This window comes from Leptonotus elevatus, chromosome 8 (genome assembly GCF_054856555.1).
Source record: "Leptonotus elevatus isolate MCC_2025b chromosome 8, RoL_Lele_1.0, whole genome shotgun sequence".
Lineage (NCBI taxonomy): Eukaryota > Metazoa > Chordata > Actinopteri > Syngnathiformes > Syngnathidae > Leptonotus > Leptonotus elevatus.
Genome location: NC_141246.1, coordinates 20,491,526 through 20,507,279, shown reverse-complemented (window position 1 = coordinate 20,507,279; position 15,754 = coordinate 20,491,526). Strand labels below are relative to the sequence as shown.

Sequence of the window (15,754 nt, the reverse complement as noted above, 5' to 3'; positions counted from 1 at the left end):
ATCAACAGAAAGGACTGGCAGCCCACAATATATTCACGGATTTGCAGCGATCATTTTTTGTGAGGTTAGTAAAAAAAAAATTGTAATTAGTAGATAAATGTTCATACATTTTACTAGTAAACATACACTCTGACAAAGATTGAAACAGAAGAGTAGAATCGCATTGTTTCAAATCATATTAACGAGCCAGATAGTTAACGTCCACTCCAACTGCACGAACACACAGCTTAGTTTTAAAATGTGCCTTCTTCAAACTATTAAGTGCATTTAATAATGTGGGATTTCGTCTTTGCACTTGGAGTTTTTCACTCTGGAGCCGGAGTCATATTTATGAAATTATTGCATAGCTTGCCACTACGATAGTCATTTGTTCCATGCTAGTAAATATAGTAACATAACATCATCACAGCGTTTCAATATAGAACGGACTGTGTAAAAATAAGTCAGTTCGCATGATAAACAAGTTTTACCTTTGCATTACGAGGTATATTGTCCCCCGGTGTGAGCGTAGCATCTCGTCCCAGAGACTCAGCCAGTGACAAGCTTTTGAATCAGCCCCAGTGTAAGGAATAGAGACGGCATTGACTACATAATGATATAGGTCGTGTGCTGTGAATTCCCGCAAAGTCGGAGATTTGATTAACTTGGTAAAAACAGCAGGCGACAGAAGGTAAGGGGCTGTTTTCAAACTAGCGATCTCCAACTTAAGTAAATATCACGCTCTATGAGTCCCAACTAAATGGGCAACTTTGACTGACAGGCGAACTTCGGTTGAAGTAGTAGATTCCATTGCTCTATGGACAATTATAACTTTTAATGTGTAAAATAGCAGTCGCTAAGTCACTAAGTCGCTCCGGGTCACATCCACTTCCATTCAACAATCATTTCTTTCCGCCGTCCGCCAGAGGGCAGTCACGTGATCACGTGACGTCGGTGCAAATGGTCAATACTTCTCAAGTATAAAAGCAAATCCTACCTGCTATATCCAGTTGCGTCCCCATGTCATACCATTGTTTGGCTTTTATGCCTTTGTCGGCATACCCTTTAACGGTAATATCATACAATGCCGGTCTCTCTTGAACCAAAGAGACAAAGTCATCTTCCCGATCTTCTGTCCAGACAGACATTGTACATTCAAATGCGGAGGGTACAGCAGGGAAACAATGAGCAAAATGAGCACACAAAAAAAAGATCCAGGCTTTCCATCAGTACTGTTTATCCGCGTTCATCACTTTCTCTTCTCTCCCAGTGCGCTGATTCGCTAGCTAACAGCCAATCACAGTGATCAAATGCCCTGATGCCCGACCCCAATTCAACATGTCGAATTTGCTGAAAACGCCCCCCCGAACGTATTCCAACTTGATCCGACTTTACGACAGTATATTTATACACTGATCAGACGGCGCATGCCGTCGGCCCAACGCTGTCCGACTCCCGACGTCGGATTGGTGTGTCGAGGCCTTTAGAGACCTGAAGCAAGGGTTTCCAGTAAGAATATGACAATACTGTATTGTGAATTTGCTGTATATTTTTTTCTAAAATCGAAATTGGTTAAAAAAATAAAATATTTTATATTGATGTCCTGTCATGTAATTTGAGAAAAAAAATATTGCGTAGACCTCAAAAGTCACTATTAAAACTCAGGACACTATTGCGAAAACAAACAAATAATATTAGTGATATTATAAATATTTTACACTGCTGAAGGGAAAAGCCGAAAGGAAAAGAAGAAGAAGAAGACTTTATATTCATTGTGAACCGCTTATCAATTTGTTTTTAAACTTATTGGCTATTGTTCCTGGCTGACGTATAACAAAGCGTAGCGTTATTCATATCAGTTTCCAGTTCTGTTAAGCGAGTGCACGGTAAATTCTGTAGAGTAAATTTGTCTCTATTTAGAATGGGACCAAATAGACTTAGTTTTAGAGTAAAATTTACACTTGAAAGAGAGTAAAATAAAGGATTTTGAAAAAATAAAAGTCACTCAAGGGTTGAGGAAGAAACTCACGCCCTTCAGCTTGGGAGACTGCCGCACTAGCACCTGAGCTATGCCACTCCTGCTGTTTGCTTATATCCAAGAGAAGACCAAACATATTTTTGGTCTCCTGGAGTTACAAATATTCCATCTTACATGAGCGATACACTAATAAATAGCAGGAGCTGCGTGGCTTAGGGAGTAGAACTGGCTGTCTCCCAAGCTGAAGTTTGTCAGTTTGTTCCTCAACCCTTAAGTGACTTTTGTTTATTTTTGTCAATTATTTAATTTACTCTTTTCCAAGTGTAAATGTTACTCTAAAACTGAGTTTATGTGTTGCCACTCTAAATAGAGTCAAATTTACTCTACAGAATTTACTGTGTATAGACTTTCTCTTCGTAGTCCAAACACTTAAGTTTCTTGCTATTTTGTTGTTGAAAGTTGGATGTTCTCCAATTTAACGCAGTTCCAGCCAGATGTCTGTGAAAAGTGGACTTGATCATTCCAAGCACTTAATTTTGGTCTTGAATATGCTTGCTGTGTCAGTCTTAGGTTAGCTTAGTACTTTGCGTGGCTTCTCTGTCTTTCTTCATCATTCCTTCATGAGAACGATACTTGTCAGATGTGTAGATTATTCTCTGCTTTGAGGCGATGACGATGACTGACTCAGAAGCGAGTCCGCAACATTTTTATCCATACTAGTAGCTAGTGAAGCTTGTTGTTAGCTAGCTGGTTGAGCCTCAACGGTCAACGGCCTACCTACTGTGAGTAGGTGATGTAAACACGTTGCGGCAATCTTAACGTGCCTGCGTCCAGTCCAGCGAAACTTTTTGATCGAGTTTTCACAGTTCGGAAAAAAATCTGTGATTCTCAGGTTTGATTTTCACAGTATCTTAATGAGATGCAAAATCCAAATTTTGACCCGCAAACTGCTATGTCTACTTATTTTGGGATTTGTAGTGTTATTCCTCCTTTATGTGCTTTTATGTAATGCCCTGAAACATGTTTACCAAACTTAAATCACAAACTTATAATTAGCTAAACTATTAATTTAGTTAGCAAATTCAACATGTTTGTCTTAATTATTGCTCACTGCTATGTCACTGCTATTTTTTTATTTATTTCCAGTATTTAGAGTTTCTCATTTTATGGTTTTGTTTAAGGTTTTAGTAAACTCTCACAGTCCACTGAAGTCCAAATTAGTTTTACTCTAAATGTGCCTTTGAGGCACCGCAAATGTGTGTCTGAGCAAAATGTGCAAACGGGTTGGAACCACCGCTTGGTATTTTTACAATCCTCCATGACAAGCTAATTTCCTCACATTTGTGTGCGGGTTCTGGGTTCAGAGCTCCGCTGAAGTCTTGTTTAGTCGACTGTAATCGCTGGGTTCTGGTGCCAAACAAACCGCGCCAGATGGTATCCAGAATGCACGGTGCCCGTTGCGCACATTTGTCAAAGCTCTCTTACCCCATTTCCCCTCTGTCTAAGAGCAGAATTCACATTTTTTATTTGACAATGGGGATGTAAAACAACACTAACACCATTGTTTTTGCGAACATGCATGCATCCAGCAGGAGAGTTTGGAGTGATGATGAATAGATTTCAGCACGAGACTAGAAGTGTTCCACAGCGTGACCCAATATTTAAATGCATCCATTAGACGCCACTTTAATACGATTCGCCACACAGCTTAACAGGCTTCTCTTCTCACACAAGCACAGGTGATGTGGGGAAAAAAAAGAAGTATAATGCGCTCTAAACCCTCTCAACAAAGAGCACGGAGGGAGAGGGTGCCAAGTGTGGACTGCAACTTCAGATGAGATAGCAATACTACTGTGCATACAAGACTTTTGCGCAGGAGTTGGGTGACAGCTGCTCATGGCTGAGCTATGCTAGAGAGTTAATAATTTTGGTAATGACTGGGTTAAGTTGCCTCCATACTGTTGAGGGGAACAGACCCAAGGCAGGACTTTTAGGTCCTCCTGTGGTTTTATAGTTGGCCTATAGTGAAAATGTCACAAAACTGTGAATGAATGTTTTCTTCGACAGGTTTATTTATTACTTGTCAATGTGTGTGTGTGTGTGTGTGTGTGTGTGTGTTTGTTGGGGGGCTGGGGTGCGGTTAGTGTGAAATGTGGGGAAAGTGAACCCCCGCAAGGCGGGGTTTCTCCCCCTCCCCTTGTTTTCCTATTTCCATCTCCTCTTGCGCCTCCTCCACCAGTTTGTGTGGCCCCCAGCCAGTATTTGATTGAAGAAGAAGCTAATGTTGAGGCGGGTTATTTTGAGTGAGTCTCAGTGCAAAGACGCCTCAGACAGAGAGAGAGAGAGAGAAAAAGTGAGGGAGAGGGAGTAGAGGAGAGTGAAAGGCGCACGGACGCACGCAGGGAGGGGAGAAGCGCGCACTCTTCAATACAGGCTGTTGTTATGCGAACTCGATGTGCGCAACAGATCTGTATGACAGCGCAATTGGGGTATTTTGAATCAAAACTGGCGCAATTCAGCCAATATTGTATATGACTGTATTTTTGTCTCAAGAGGAGCAATGCAACTGGGAACACCTCATCCAGTTGCCTAAATCTGGAAGTGACCTCTGCAACATTTTGGAGCTTCTTTTTGCTTGATTTCGACCACAAAAGGACATAATGACAGGACTCTTTCAGCTGAGAATGTGGGGCTTTTTCATGGTTTTCGTGCTGTCACCGCTTCACGCCTCCGGTAAGACACTGCGATATCAGATTTACGAGGAACAGAAGGTCGGCACGGTTATTGCTCGTTTAAAAGATGATGTCGCGGATGTTCTGGCTAAACTTCCGAGCTCGGTGTCGCTGCGCTTCCGAGCCGTGCAAAGAGGGAGTTCATCCTTTCTCGCGGTTCGCGAGCAGGACGGAGAAATCAGCATCAAGTCCAGAATTGATAGAGAAAAACTTTGTGAAAAGAATCTCAACTGCTCGATCCATTTCGACGTGCTCACGTTGCCCACGGAGCACTTGCAGCTTTTCCACGTCGAGGTGGAAGTGCTGGACATCAATGACAACCCGCCACAGTTTGCCCGTGCCATAATCCCCATTGAAATATCCGAGAGCGCATCTGTCGGAGCGCGCATTCCCCTGGACAGCGCCACGGATCCAGACGTGGGCGAGAACTCCCTGTACAGCTATGCCTTAGAGCCCAACAATTTTTTTAACATTGAAATACAGTCCAGAACCGATGGGGCAAAATATGCTGAGATGGTGGTACTCCGAGAGCTGGATCGGGAGGTGCGCTCCAGTTATGAACTTCAGTACACGGCTTTTGATAGAGGTGTTCTATCCCGAACCGGAACCACCCTGCTTAAGATCAACGTCGCAGATTCAAATGACAACAGCCCGATTTTTGACAAGTCCTCCTATGTGATCAATCTTCCTGAAAATGCACCTGTTGGAACTCTGTTAATTGACTTAAACGCCACTGACGCAGATGACGGGACGAATGCCAAAATAGTCTATTCATTCAGCAGTCACGTGTCCCCCAAAATCATGGAGACGTTCAAAATTAACCCAGACAGCGGTCACCTGACCCTCATTTCTCGTGTAGACTATGAGGCTGCTAATTCCTATGACATTGACGTGCAAGCTCAAGATATGGGTCCAAACTCCATGCCGGCTCACTGCAAGATCCTGGTCAAAGTGGTTGACGTAAACGACAACAAACCAGACATTAGCATAAATATCATGTCCTCACAGGGCAATGGGGATGCAGCTTATATATCAGAGGCGGCTCCATTTGATACGTTTGTAGCTTTAGTGAGGGTGGAGGACTTGGACTCTGGTTTGAATGGAGAAGTGGAGTGTAAGCTTCATGGTCAAGGTTATTTCAAACTCCAGAAAACATATGAAAACAACTACATGATTCTGACTAATGTGTCTCTGGATCGAGAGAAGAGGTCAGAGTTCAGTCTGACTGTGGTGGCAGAGGACAAAGGGACGCCTAGCCTGTCCACCGTCAAACACTTCACTGTGCATGTAACTGATGAAAACGATAACCCGCCGCATTTTGAGAAGGGACAGTTTGAAATCTTTAAATCTGAGAACAACGCTCCAGGGGCATATTTGACCTCCATCATGGCAGCAGACCCAGATCTGGATGTCAATGGGCAGGTGATCTACTCCATTCTGGACACTTCAGTTCACGGGAGCCCCATTTCCACTTACGTCACCATTGACCCCTCCAATGGTGCAATCTACGCTCTGCGCACATTTGACAGGGAGGATGTGAGTCGCATCTCCTTCGTTGTGCAGGCCAAAGATGCTGGAAAGCCACCACTGTTCAGCAATGCCACCATTGTTCTCAACATCCTGGATGAGAATGACAACCCTCCAGTGATTGTGGTCCCGCAGCTGTGGAACTTCAGCGCTGATGTCCCAGTGTCAAAGTTCATTGAAGCTGGACATCTTGTGACCTCGGTCAAGGCGAATGACCGCGATACGGGGATCAATTCTGAGCTCGTTTGCTCCATCGTCAGCGGCAATGAAGAAGGCTTCTTCATTATCGATCCGAGAACATGTGAAATTCACGCCAACGCCAGTCTGGAGAACTTCCCTCGTGAGCATACTGAGTTAACTGTTGTGGTGAGGGATCAGGGAAGCGAGAGCCTCAGTGCCAAAGCAGTTCTAAGGATCAACCTGCATGAGAATGTGGAGAACCACGTCCAAGTGATGGACCAAGGGGAGTCTCCACTTGACGCATCGCTGATTATCATCATCTCCCTCGGGGCCATCTGCGCCGTGCTGCTGGTCATCATGGTGGTGTTTGCCGCTCACTGCAACAGAGAGAAGAAGGAGACGAGGCAATCTTACAACTGCCGGGTCGCCGAGTCGACCCACCAGCACCACCCCAGGAAGCCCTCACGGCAGATCCACAAAGGAGACATCACCCTCGTCCCCACTGTGAACGGCACCCTACCAATCAGATCGCATCACCGTTCACCTTCAGCCACGCCCCCCTTGGACCGAGCCCAGATGGGGAGCAGGCAGAATCACCACAGTCGCCAATCCCTCAACAGCCTGGTGACAATCTCATCCAATCACATTCCAGAGAGCTTTGCCCTGGAGCTGGCACATACAACTCCACAGGTGGAGGTGAGTGCACGCGCGCGCACACACACACACTCACACACACACACCCCGCCCTGTGTGTGGTAGAATTTCCTTGTAGTTGTAAAAACTCTCATCAAGTGTATTGATAGATACAGCCATGTCTTTGTCTTGACTTTGTTTGTCCAAATCCATGATAACCCTCAGTCATGTGTCTCCGAATTCACCGAGACTCACTTTCCCATGAGCAAGCCCCCCCTTTTTGTTTTAACACCATCCATTTTGTGTCATCCATATTGAGCAGCCTCTCCATCATTCATTTTGTGTACTCATCCATTTTTTGTCTTGTCTTGTCTCTCTCCCACCCTCTCTCTTTATCTCCTTTATTTTCCATCTGTTATTCCCAATCCACCCCAACCCTTTTCATTTTTTCCCCAATTTTTTGTTCATTTGTTTTATTATTTTTGGATACAGCAAGTCTCACAGCTTCTGTCCATGCTCCATCAGGGCCAGTACCAGCCCAGACCCAGTTTCCGTGGCAACAAATACTCTCGCAGCTACAGGTAATCCCTCGGCCCCAACACTGTCAAAATATTTTTATTCACCTTTTAAATACCACTTTGTTGTCTATGATTTACATCTGTGCGACATGTTCAACAACCTGTTGTATAGTTTGTCTTCTTTTTCCATATTTCAAATGTCAACATGCATACCAGTGCCATTCACTTTCCAAAATATTCAGCTCATTTTTCAGAATGTTCCAATTATTGCTCGTCTCCTTTTGGAACACATTTGGAGTATGAAAGTATTACTACTTGGTGCTGCTTATAACATAATTTGATAGACTTATCAATACTTATGACTTGGGGTGTCAGGCGATTAATTTTTTTTTTTAATCATAATTAATCGCATTACTTCAGTAGTTAACTCACGATTAATCTCAAATATGTTCTAAATGTACAATAAAATGTATAATAAAATGTTTTTTTCCTAATTTTTCATACTCTTGTTAACAAAAAAAGTGTGGGGGGAATGTTAAACTAATAGAAATATGGCTGCATCTTTTAGTCATTGATACAGTCATTTCATAATAACTCAAAAAATTTAGTTTAAATTAAAAATATGTACTGTACTGTAAAAAAAAGAGTGCGACATTGATTTGTGTTGAGGTAATTATTCTGCCACTAGATGGCATAATTGTATTTGTAAGACGTTGGTGACAGCTCTGTGCATTTTTCTTTTCATACTAAGCGCTATCTAATCTTTAATATAAAGTAACATGCACATTTTTAAAATTGTAAAATATAACTTGACCCCAATCTCCACAATTATATGCATTATTATTAAATTTATTACAGGCTAAATTTTGACATGGACGTGTCTGCTGCGCTGCGACTGGAATTCCTCCAGTACTGGGTTTCCAAGTAAGGGTCAGTCATTAATCGTGCGTTAAAAAAATTAGCGGCGTTAAAGCAACTTTAAATTAACGCATTCATTTTGACACCCCTACTTTTGACATATATTTATTTATCAGCCCTAATATCATGAAGTACAAATGGGACAAGCTTATTTGGAAATGTAACTGAAATTATTTGACTAATTAAAATGTCTGCCCTGCAGACGTTTCATAAAACACAACATGAGATCCAATTTACAATTTGTCCATGCGTTGAACATGCACTTTTTGATTTTTCATCCAGGTATGCTTTACAAGACATGGACAAGTTCAGCCTGAAGGACAGTGGACGTGGGGACAGTGAGGCGGGGGACAGTGATTGTGAAATGGGGAGAGAATCTCCCGTGGACAGGCTGCTGCTGGGTGAAGGCTTTTCTGACCTGATACATCTTGAAATGCACCACCGCCTCCATCCAGGTAAGCTCCCTTGATGGATTCTGATCATGTCTTGTTGCAACTGTTCAACTGGCTCTGCTCTGCTGAGTCACACACCTCCAACAGCCTCACACTCTCATCGCACCTTAGAACACAATCACACCTCTAATTAATTTCATCAAGCAAAAGGGATGAAGACAGTTTTAGCCTCTCAAGATAGCATATGCGGCGAAGGGATGAATACGTTTTCGATTTTTTACAATTAATTTCTAAATGCAGGCCAATAAAAGATCCACTATCCTGATTCAAGAACAAATGGTTTGATATACTGTATTTTCTTCTTTCCAGTGCAAAGGGCTCCTTTGCATAAAAAATACCATTCAAGGATGGCACATAACTGTTGAACAAGAAACCAACATTAAACACATTTTTTTTTCATTTTTCACAAAAGTCAACTCTCTCCAAAAAAAAATATTATTGAGGTACAATGTTTTCATTTCATTCCAAACCTGCAATATATATATATATATATATATATATTAGGCCTACTCATGTTGTAGTAAAGGGCATTTTTACACTCTGTAAGTGCAATAAAGCCATGTCTGCCATCAAGTGGTGATTGTTAATAATACAATTTAAAAACTGCATTAGACCCCTGCATAATAAGATTCAAATATGTGCAGATTTTTTCTTTCCAAACCTCCAACCCCATTTTTTCACATTTGGGATTTTTCACAATTTTTCCAGAATGTTTTCCTCCATTTACCTCGTTTTTGTGTGTGGAAAATGTGTACTGTGTGTTCATCAGTGGGTTTTTTTAAGAATTAAAACAAAATGTAAATAATTATAATAAAAAATAAATAATAATAATAATAATTCATTTAGCCTACCCCCCCAAATAACAACAAAAAACGTTTGTTTTGTAGGGAATGTGGCCGACCGCGGCCTGCCAGTTGTCCGTCTCTACTATAGATGGACACGGATGTTAGATGTGATTTTCCAAATTGAATTTGAATTGCTGCCACTTGCAATCTGCATCAGAGCTGGATGAAACTCGGTTTAAATGTGCAACTTTTGACCCTGCAAAAATTATTGCATTCAAATCTTTTAAGATGTGACACAGATGTATTGCCTACCAAAAAATAACAAAAATCAGCTGGAAGAATAACTATCCATGATACCGTCATCGAACCACGTTGATTTATCTATATCTGCAGCTATGGAAGTCATTCACAGATAAAGCCACGGGAGAAAACAAACAAACCTCCTTGGCAGAGGTAATATCACTGTGGAAGGAGACTGAATTGAGCCATTTCCTCTGCACTGCTCCCAGCAATTTTGTGGACATCCTGCCTGACAAATTTTTGCACTATGGACAGGTCAGGCCTGAGCCAACTAATAGTCCATACACCTGCCTATACAGCCATTCAGCAGGCCCAAAACACAATCCCATTGTGCTCTGCCCATTCTTCCGCACAGACCCCATTTCCACGCTTGTTATCACACCGAGAGAGGTTACAGTGCGCCGGGCTGTTTGTGTCACTCTGTATGTGTGTGTGCGTGTATGTGTGTGTGCGTTATCTACCCCCCGAGTCGTGTCTGTAAAATCCTCCCTGGAGCGGAGATGAGTCGCCTGTCACTCATCGGTATGCGTCTTAGGGTGCTGTTTTTTCCCCTTCCCTCCATTTTCTTTTCTTTCTCTTTTTTCTCTCTGTTGAGTGACAGTGTTGCACTTTCATGTCTGAACTGAGGAGAATTCACAGTAATTGCTTTTAGAATTATGTTATTCTCTCACTCAGTCACTCGGTCCCTCTCTCACCCGCTGCAACCCGGAGAGCTTCTCCGTATGTCTTTTGCGGCACATGTAATGTATTCACCATCTTAATTGTGATGTATAGAGAGTGGTGGACAGTGTCGATCAATTTAAATGGCTTCCACCCCCACCTCCCCCCCCCTGTTTTTTTTATGTTAATATGTAAAAACAAGTTAAGGCATAGTAAGGATTACTGTATCTGGGTGTTTCTTCTATGGATTTAATTTGCTTAAATTCTCTATCATGCTGGATATGATGAAGCAAGACAATCCCTGCATATGTCAAAGATGTGATATGATAGGAAGATCAACCAAATATGAATTTATCAGCCACCTTTGATGCCACACGGGTGGAATCTAGCAATTAATCATTTAGTTATCTAAATCTAGTGATTGTTTTCTTATCTGCCTCAATATTCTTATCTGAAAAAAGCACCAATCTGCTCATACTGATAAGAAGTATGAAGGGCTGCAGAGAAAAAAAAAACAATTACCAAACTGTGGTTTAAGAATAAGACAGAACCACCTTGTGAAATATTGAACAGGCATCGTACTTTAATATTCCAAAATGAGAAGAACACATTCTTCCCGCTTTTCATGCAAAAAACAATACTAGACGACCCACTGTTGAATTGTTTAATTCTCAATAGCACATGTTCTTTTTCCACTTCTGAATTTTTGACATGTATTAAAGATGACAGTTATGTCGGACTCTCACTGTGATGCCTCTGATGTATCTGACTTTACTTATTTTGCACTGAGCACTTGTTTATAAAGGAGTTTGCTTTTCTGTGTGGAAGGATGTTCGATACCACTGTTTTTCAGTACGAGTGGTCACCGATGCAGATACCGTGTACCGATACCACTAGTACTTTTGATACTTAAAATTGTCCCCTAAAACAATGAATGACAGTGTAGGTATGAAAAAAATTGCGTCAAACCAAATACAACTTTATTTATGTAACACTTTTCATACATAAAAATGCAATTTAAAGTGCTGTGTAATTAAAACATCCATACTACAGTATATAAAAAAAACAACACACCACCTCCCCCCAACATCTCCATTAGCGCGCACACACTCACACACATACACACGCAACCTGAGAACTATGTAAAAAAAAAAAACATGGCGGGGCACAGAGGAACCATGTGAGGAAAAGCACCCAAGGGGAGCTCATGAGACGGATGTCAGCCCACGGCCACAGGGAGCGGTACCATCCAAAAGACCTCTGGCCCAAATAGACCGCTGCAGGCCCCACACAGGGAGTAGTAGTTATAATTATATTGAAACAGCAGAATGTCAACAGAGCGAAGGGGGTTGCTTCAATGAAAAGGCTCAGTAAAAATGGCCAGGAGTGAATAAGTTAAAAACTAATAGAAGGACATTAAAATCATTCATGAAATTAATGGTAATTTTCTATTCTTGCATTCCTCCCATTTTAATTTTCTAGTTCTTTATCATAAAACAGCCACAAAAGAGCAGCCAATGCTGGTATCGGTACTCGCCCATCCCTAGTGAAAAGTGTCATAAGGACATTTTAATCTTTTGTTGGACTAGCTCCTGATGCTTTTTGTTGTTTTCCTTTAGCAATGCGACTGTGCACGGATGAATGCCGGGTCCTGGGACACTCCGACCAGTGCTGGATGCCTCCCCTCTCCTCACCCACATCCTCGTCAGACTACCGCAACAACATGTACATCCCAGGGGAGGAGTCTTCGCAGCAACCTCAAATTGATGATGACCAGTCCTCGGAAGAATCCGATCAGCTCAAGAGTTTCTCCACTTTTGGCAAGGAGCCCGGGAGTGAGGAGGCGGGTCCGGCGGGAGGAAGTGATGCGTGTGCACCTGCAGGAGGGGGTGGCTCCCTACTCACGGAGATGAACAGCGTGTTCCAGCGGCTCCTCCCCCCTAATATGGACTCGTATAGCGAGTGCACTGAAACCGGCCCGACTTCGTCGAGTTCCGTCGAGAAAGCAAGTGGGCGCGGTGTCAACGTTCCCGGTAACCATAGCAACAACGCTGTTCCTCAGGACAGCCGTAGAGGCTTGTTACCAGGCGGGAAGGGTCCTGCTTACCCACCAGGTGTGGCCACGTGGGCTGCCAATACCCACTATCTAAATCCAGGAAGTGGCTCTGTGGGGAACAGCCATGTTCCCCCAGCCCCTCCCTCATCGTCCGCCTCCACCAACGCTCAGCCGCCGCACCTCAAATGGCTCCCTGCCATGGAAGAGATCCCAGAGAACTATGAGGAAGATGAATTTGATGGCGTGTTCTACCAGGGCGGCAAACGTGGAGAGAACCGCCAGGAGAGTGGCATGGATGCTAGCGAACTGGTCCATGAGATAAACAAACTCCTGCAGGACGTCAGGCAGACCTAGAGCGTGAAATACGGTTTGCTCTGAGTCATTTGACCACCCTCGGAAAAGAAAATTCAACGCGCAGACATAAAGAATCAATATGATCAACGCTTTGTGTTCATTGTAATGGCTGTCTTGTTTGTTTTACCAAATATCCTCTCACCAATTTGGGATGAGAGACTTGAAGAGTAAAACAATGCACTGTAACGGAAGTGGCACAATGACCTCAAAACAAAAACTTAGAGGACAGACTCTGCAATTGTTGTTGTGTTTGTGGGTGATTTTGACAGAGAATCCACTATTAAACTCCCTTATATCATTTGTAATGTTTACAGATGGCAGCGGGAGAAACCAACTGTTACGTGATCTTATTTTGCAGTGTCTGTGAGAAAAAGACTGCTTCACTTGAATATTGTGCTATGTCTCTTGTTTTGGTATCATGGAATGTAACTGTACAAATTGATCTTTGTATTTTAAAAATACACTCTTTTGTATCTCTATATATTTATATGTGTCTATGTATGTTTGTACAGAAAAAGAAAAAACAAATGTCTATTTTTTATATTGTCACTGCATGTCTAAATATTCCGTGTGCGTCTATCTTTGTTCTTCTTTGTTACTTTTATAAAACAATTGTATTTAATTTTGTATTGAATGTTTGTGAGCACCATTTCACAAAATCACATTCCAATGAAGTTCCATGTTGAAATATGGCTTTGTATAGTGTCCTTATGACAAAGACAAATAAAGTAGAAGAATGAAAAATGAAACATTGACTTTGTGTTTTAATTTTAGTATGTTCACTTTAGAATTATAACGATTATAATGTCAATGTACTTTCATTTTCCTTCTCATGGCTCGATTTTGCCCTCTTTGTCTCTTAGCACCTCCAAATGGTGACCATCTGAACTGCACAACCATAACAGTGTCCACAAACAGACTGTACCGCAATTCACAAGCATGACTACAATAATAGGCATGACATTTTAATATTATTATTATTATTATTATTATTATTATTATTATTATTATTATTATTACTGCCTCCAATTGCCCTTTTGGGTGCTTATTTAAATTTCCTTCCAAGGATGTGAGTCTTCTTCCTCAGCAAATATAAATGTGATGCTGCACGTGATGAGATAAACACAGCCATGTGAACGTATAATTCCGTTTATTAAAAAATTGTGTACGTGTTTCTGTGTGTGTGTGTGCGTGTGTGTGCCGACACGTGAGAGTGTGTTTGTGTGCTCTCATGTAAGCCTATTCACATCGGCCATCTCTGTGTGTGTGTGCCTCTCTTCGGGATGTCTGTGTGTGCATGCAAATTGTAACCTTTACCTTTATTCAAGATCCATCTCATGAGGTTAAATGCATGATTTAGCCTTTGTTGTTGAATTTGGCCTCTTTTTTAAAACAACTCAATATTTTATTCTCATATTTGTCAGTGTGTGTTTGAAAAAAGTAAGTACCCATGAGCAAACAAAACAAGTAAGGCATATTTTCCTACACACACACACACGCACATGCACGCACCCCGACACCCCCCCCCCCACACACACACACACACACAATTAATAATGAGCTCATTTGTCTTCATCATTAAAAAGACCAAGCCTCAATAATCAGCAATGGCTGTTAATGTCCTAAGCATGCAAGATTCTAAATTAGCTCAGCTTTGTAAGGGATTTGATGCCTGTTTGTTCTAATCGACTTTTATTTATGATGGCATACATGACTTTCAAGTAAACGTAACAACATATTGTATGTATAGATCTCAACACGCATTCACTAAATTCATTTTCAACACTTTGATAATCGTCTGCCAAAGAAAAAGTTATTAAATATTCAGTAGGCTATTATAAATAAGTTGAAGTACATTAACATTTTAAACAGTGTTGCAAAACAAGCCAAAATACATCTAAAAATGATCCTGGGAAGGCATGATGGATGATCTTTAGCAACAAGAAATATCTTTGGTATGGGGTAATGGAGTGTGTAATAGAAAAAAAAACATTGGGTGAAATATTTGGTCGTGCTGATTTATTGCTATGGAGATAATTAATTTTAAACAAATAGCTGTGACAGTGGCATTGATAGGATATTGAAGTATAACCTCCACCTTATCACCGTCTGTGCAAATCCTACATTATTTGTCAGTCGCAGACTCACTGGTCTTCAACTCATGTTCATTTATAAACCTGCTTCCTTTGGTCTCATTTTCCAGTTCTTTCGGTCCCTCGGTTTTATTTCATTTTTTGACAGACAGATATTTATATGCACAGCCTGTGCTTTCTTCATTTTGTATCTCATCATCTTACTACATTTTCAATTATTTTAAACCACTTACTGTAAATGTTATCCAGGGACTATAAGGCTAGTCGTGTAATAGTGATGTGTTAAGTTAAAAAAAAAAAAAAATAATAAAAGAGAGCACACTCTGAGCCATCTGAAATGTCTAGTCCCACTGTTAAACAGGAAATTAAGACAGTGATGGCCTGTGTAATATTGACTTATTGGAAATCCCAACTTGACCGCCGTTTTCTTCCGAAGTCAAACACAGCACAATGACCTCAGACTCGAGCAAACAGGATATTGGACAGCGTGATACAAGCAGTACCAGATATGTGCATCACTGTGATAAAACTGCTGAGGTCGTTGTTGAATTTTTGCTTTGTTCATCTTTTACAACTTTACTCTCTCTAT

The 15,754-nt window shown here is 41.6% G+C and overlaps 1 protein-coding gene across 2 annotated transcripts; it reads left to right on the top strand.

Annotated features, from left to right (window-relative positions):
• Positions 1-4,263: 4,263 nt before the first annotated feature.
• pcdh18a (protocadherin 18a) lies at positions 4,264-13,785 on the top strand. 2 transcript variants are annotated; one of them, XM_086083830.1, is made up of 4 exons: positions 4,264-7,092; positions 7,555-7,610; positions 8,748-8,920; positions 12,282-13,785. In XM_086083830.1, the coding sequence occupies exons 1-4, from the start codon at positions 4,618-4,620 to the stop codon at positions 13,070-13,072; spliced, it is 3,495 nt and encodes a 1,164-aa protein (XP_085939956.1). In that variant the 5' UTR covers positions 4,264-4,617; the 3' UTR covers positions 13,073-13,785. The 2 variants fall into 2 exon arrangements, with proteins under 2 accessions (XP_085939956.1, XP_085939955.1); XM_086083829.1 differs by having other exon boundaries at positions 7,522-7,610.
• The last annotated feature ends 1,969 nt before the right edge of the window (positions 13,786-15,754 follow it).

Coding starts and splice junctions, on each gene's coding strand:
- pcdh18a (XM_086083829.1), top strand. CDS start 4,618: ATGACAGGACTCTTTCAGCTGAGAATGTGGGGCTTTTTCATGGTTTTC. Junction 7,093..7,521: donor ATACAACTCCACAGGTGGAG/GTGAGTGCACGC, acceptor TTTTGGATACAG/CAAGTCTCACAGCTTCTGTC. Junction 8,921..12,281: donor GCACCACCGCCTCCATCCAG/GTAAGCTCCCTT, acceptor GTTTTCCTTTAG/CAATGCGACTGTGCACGGAT.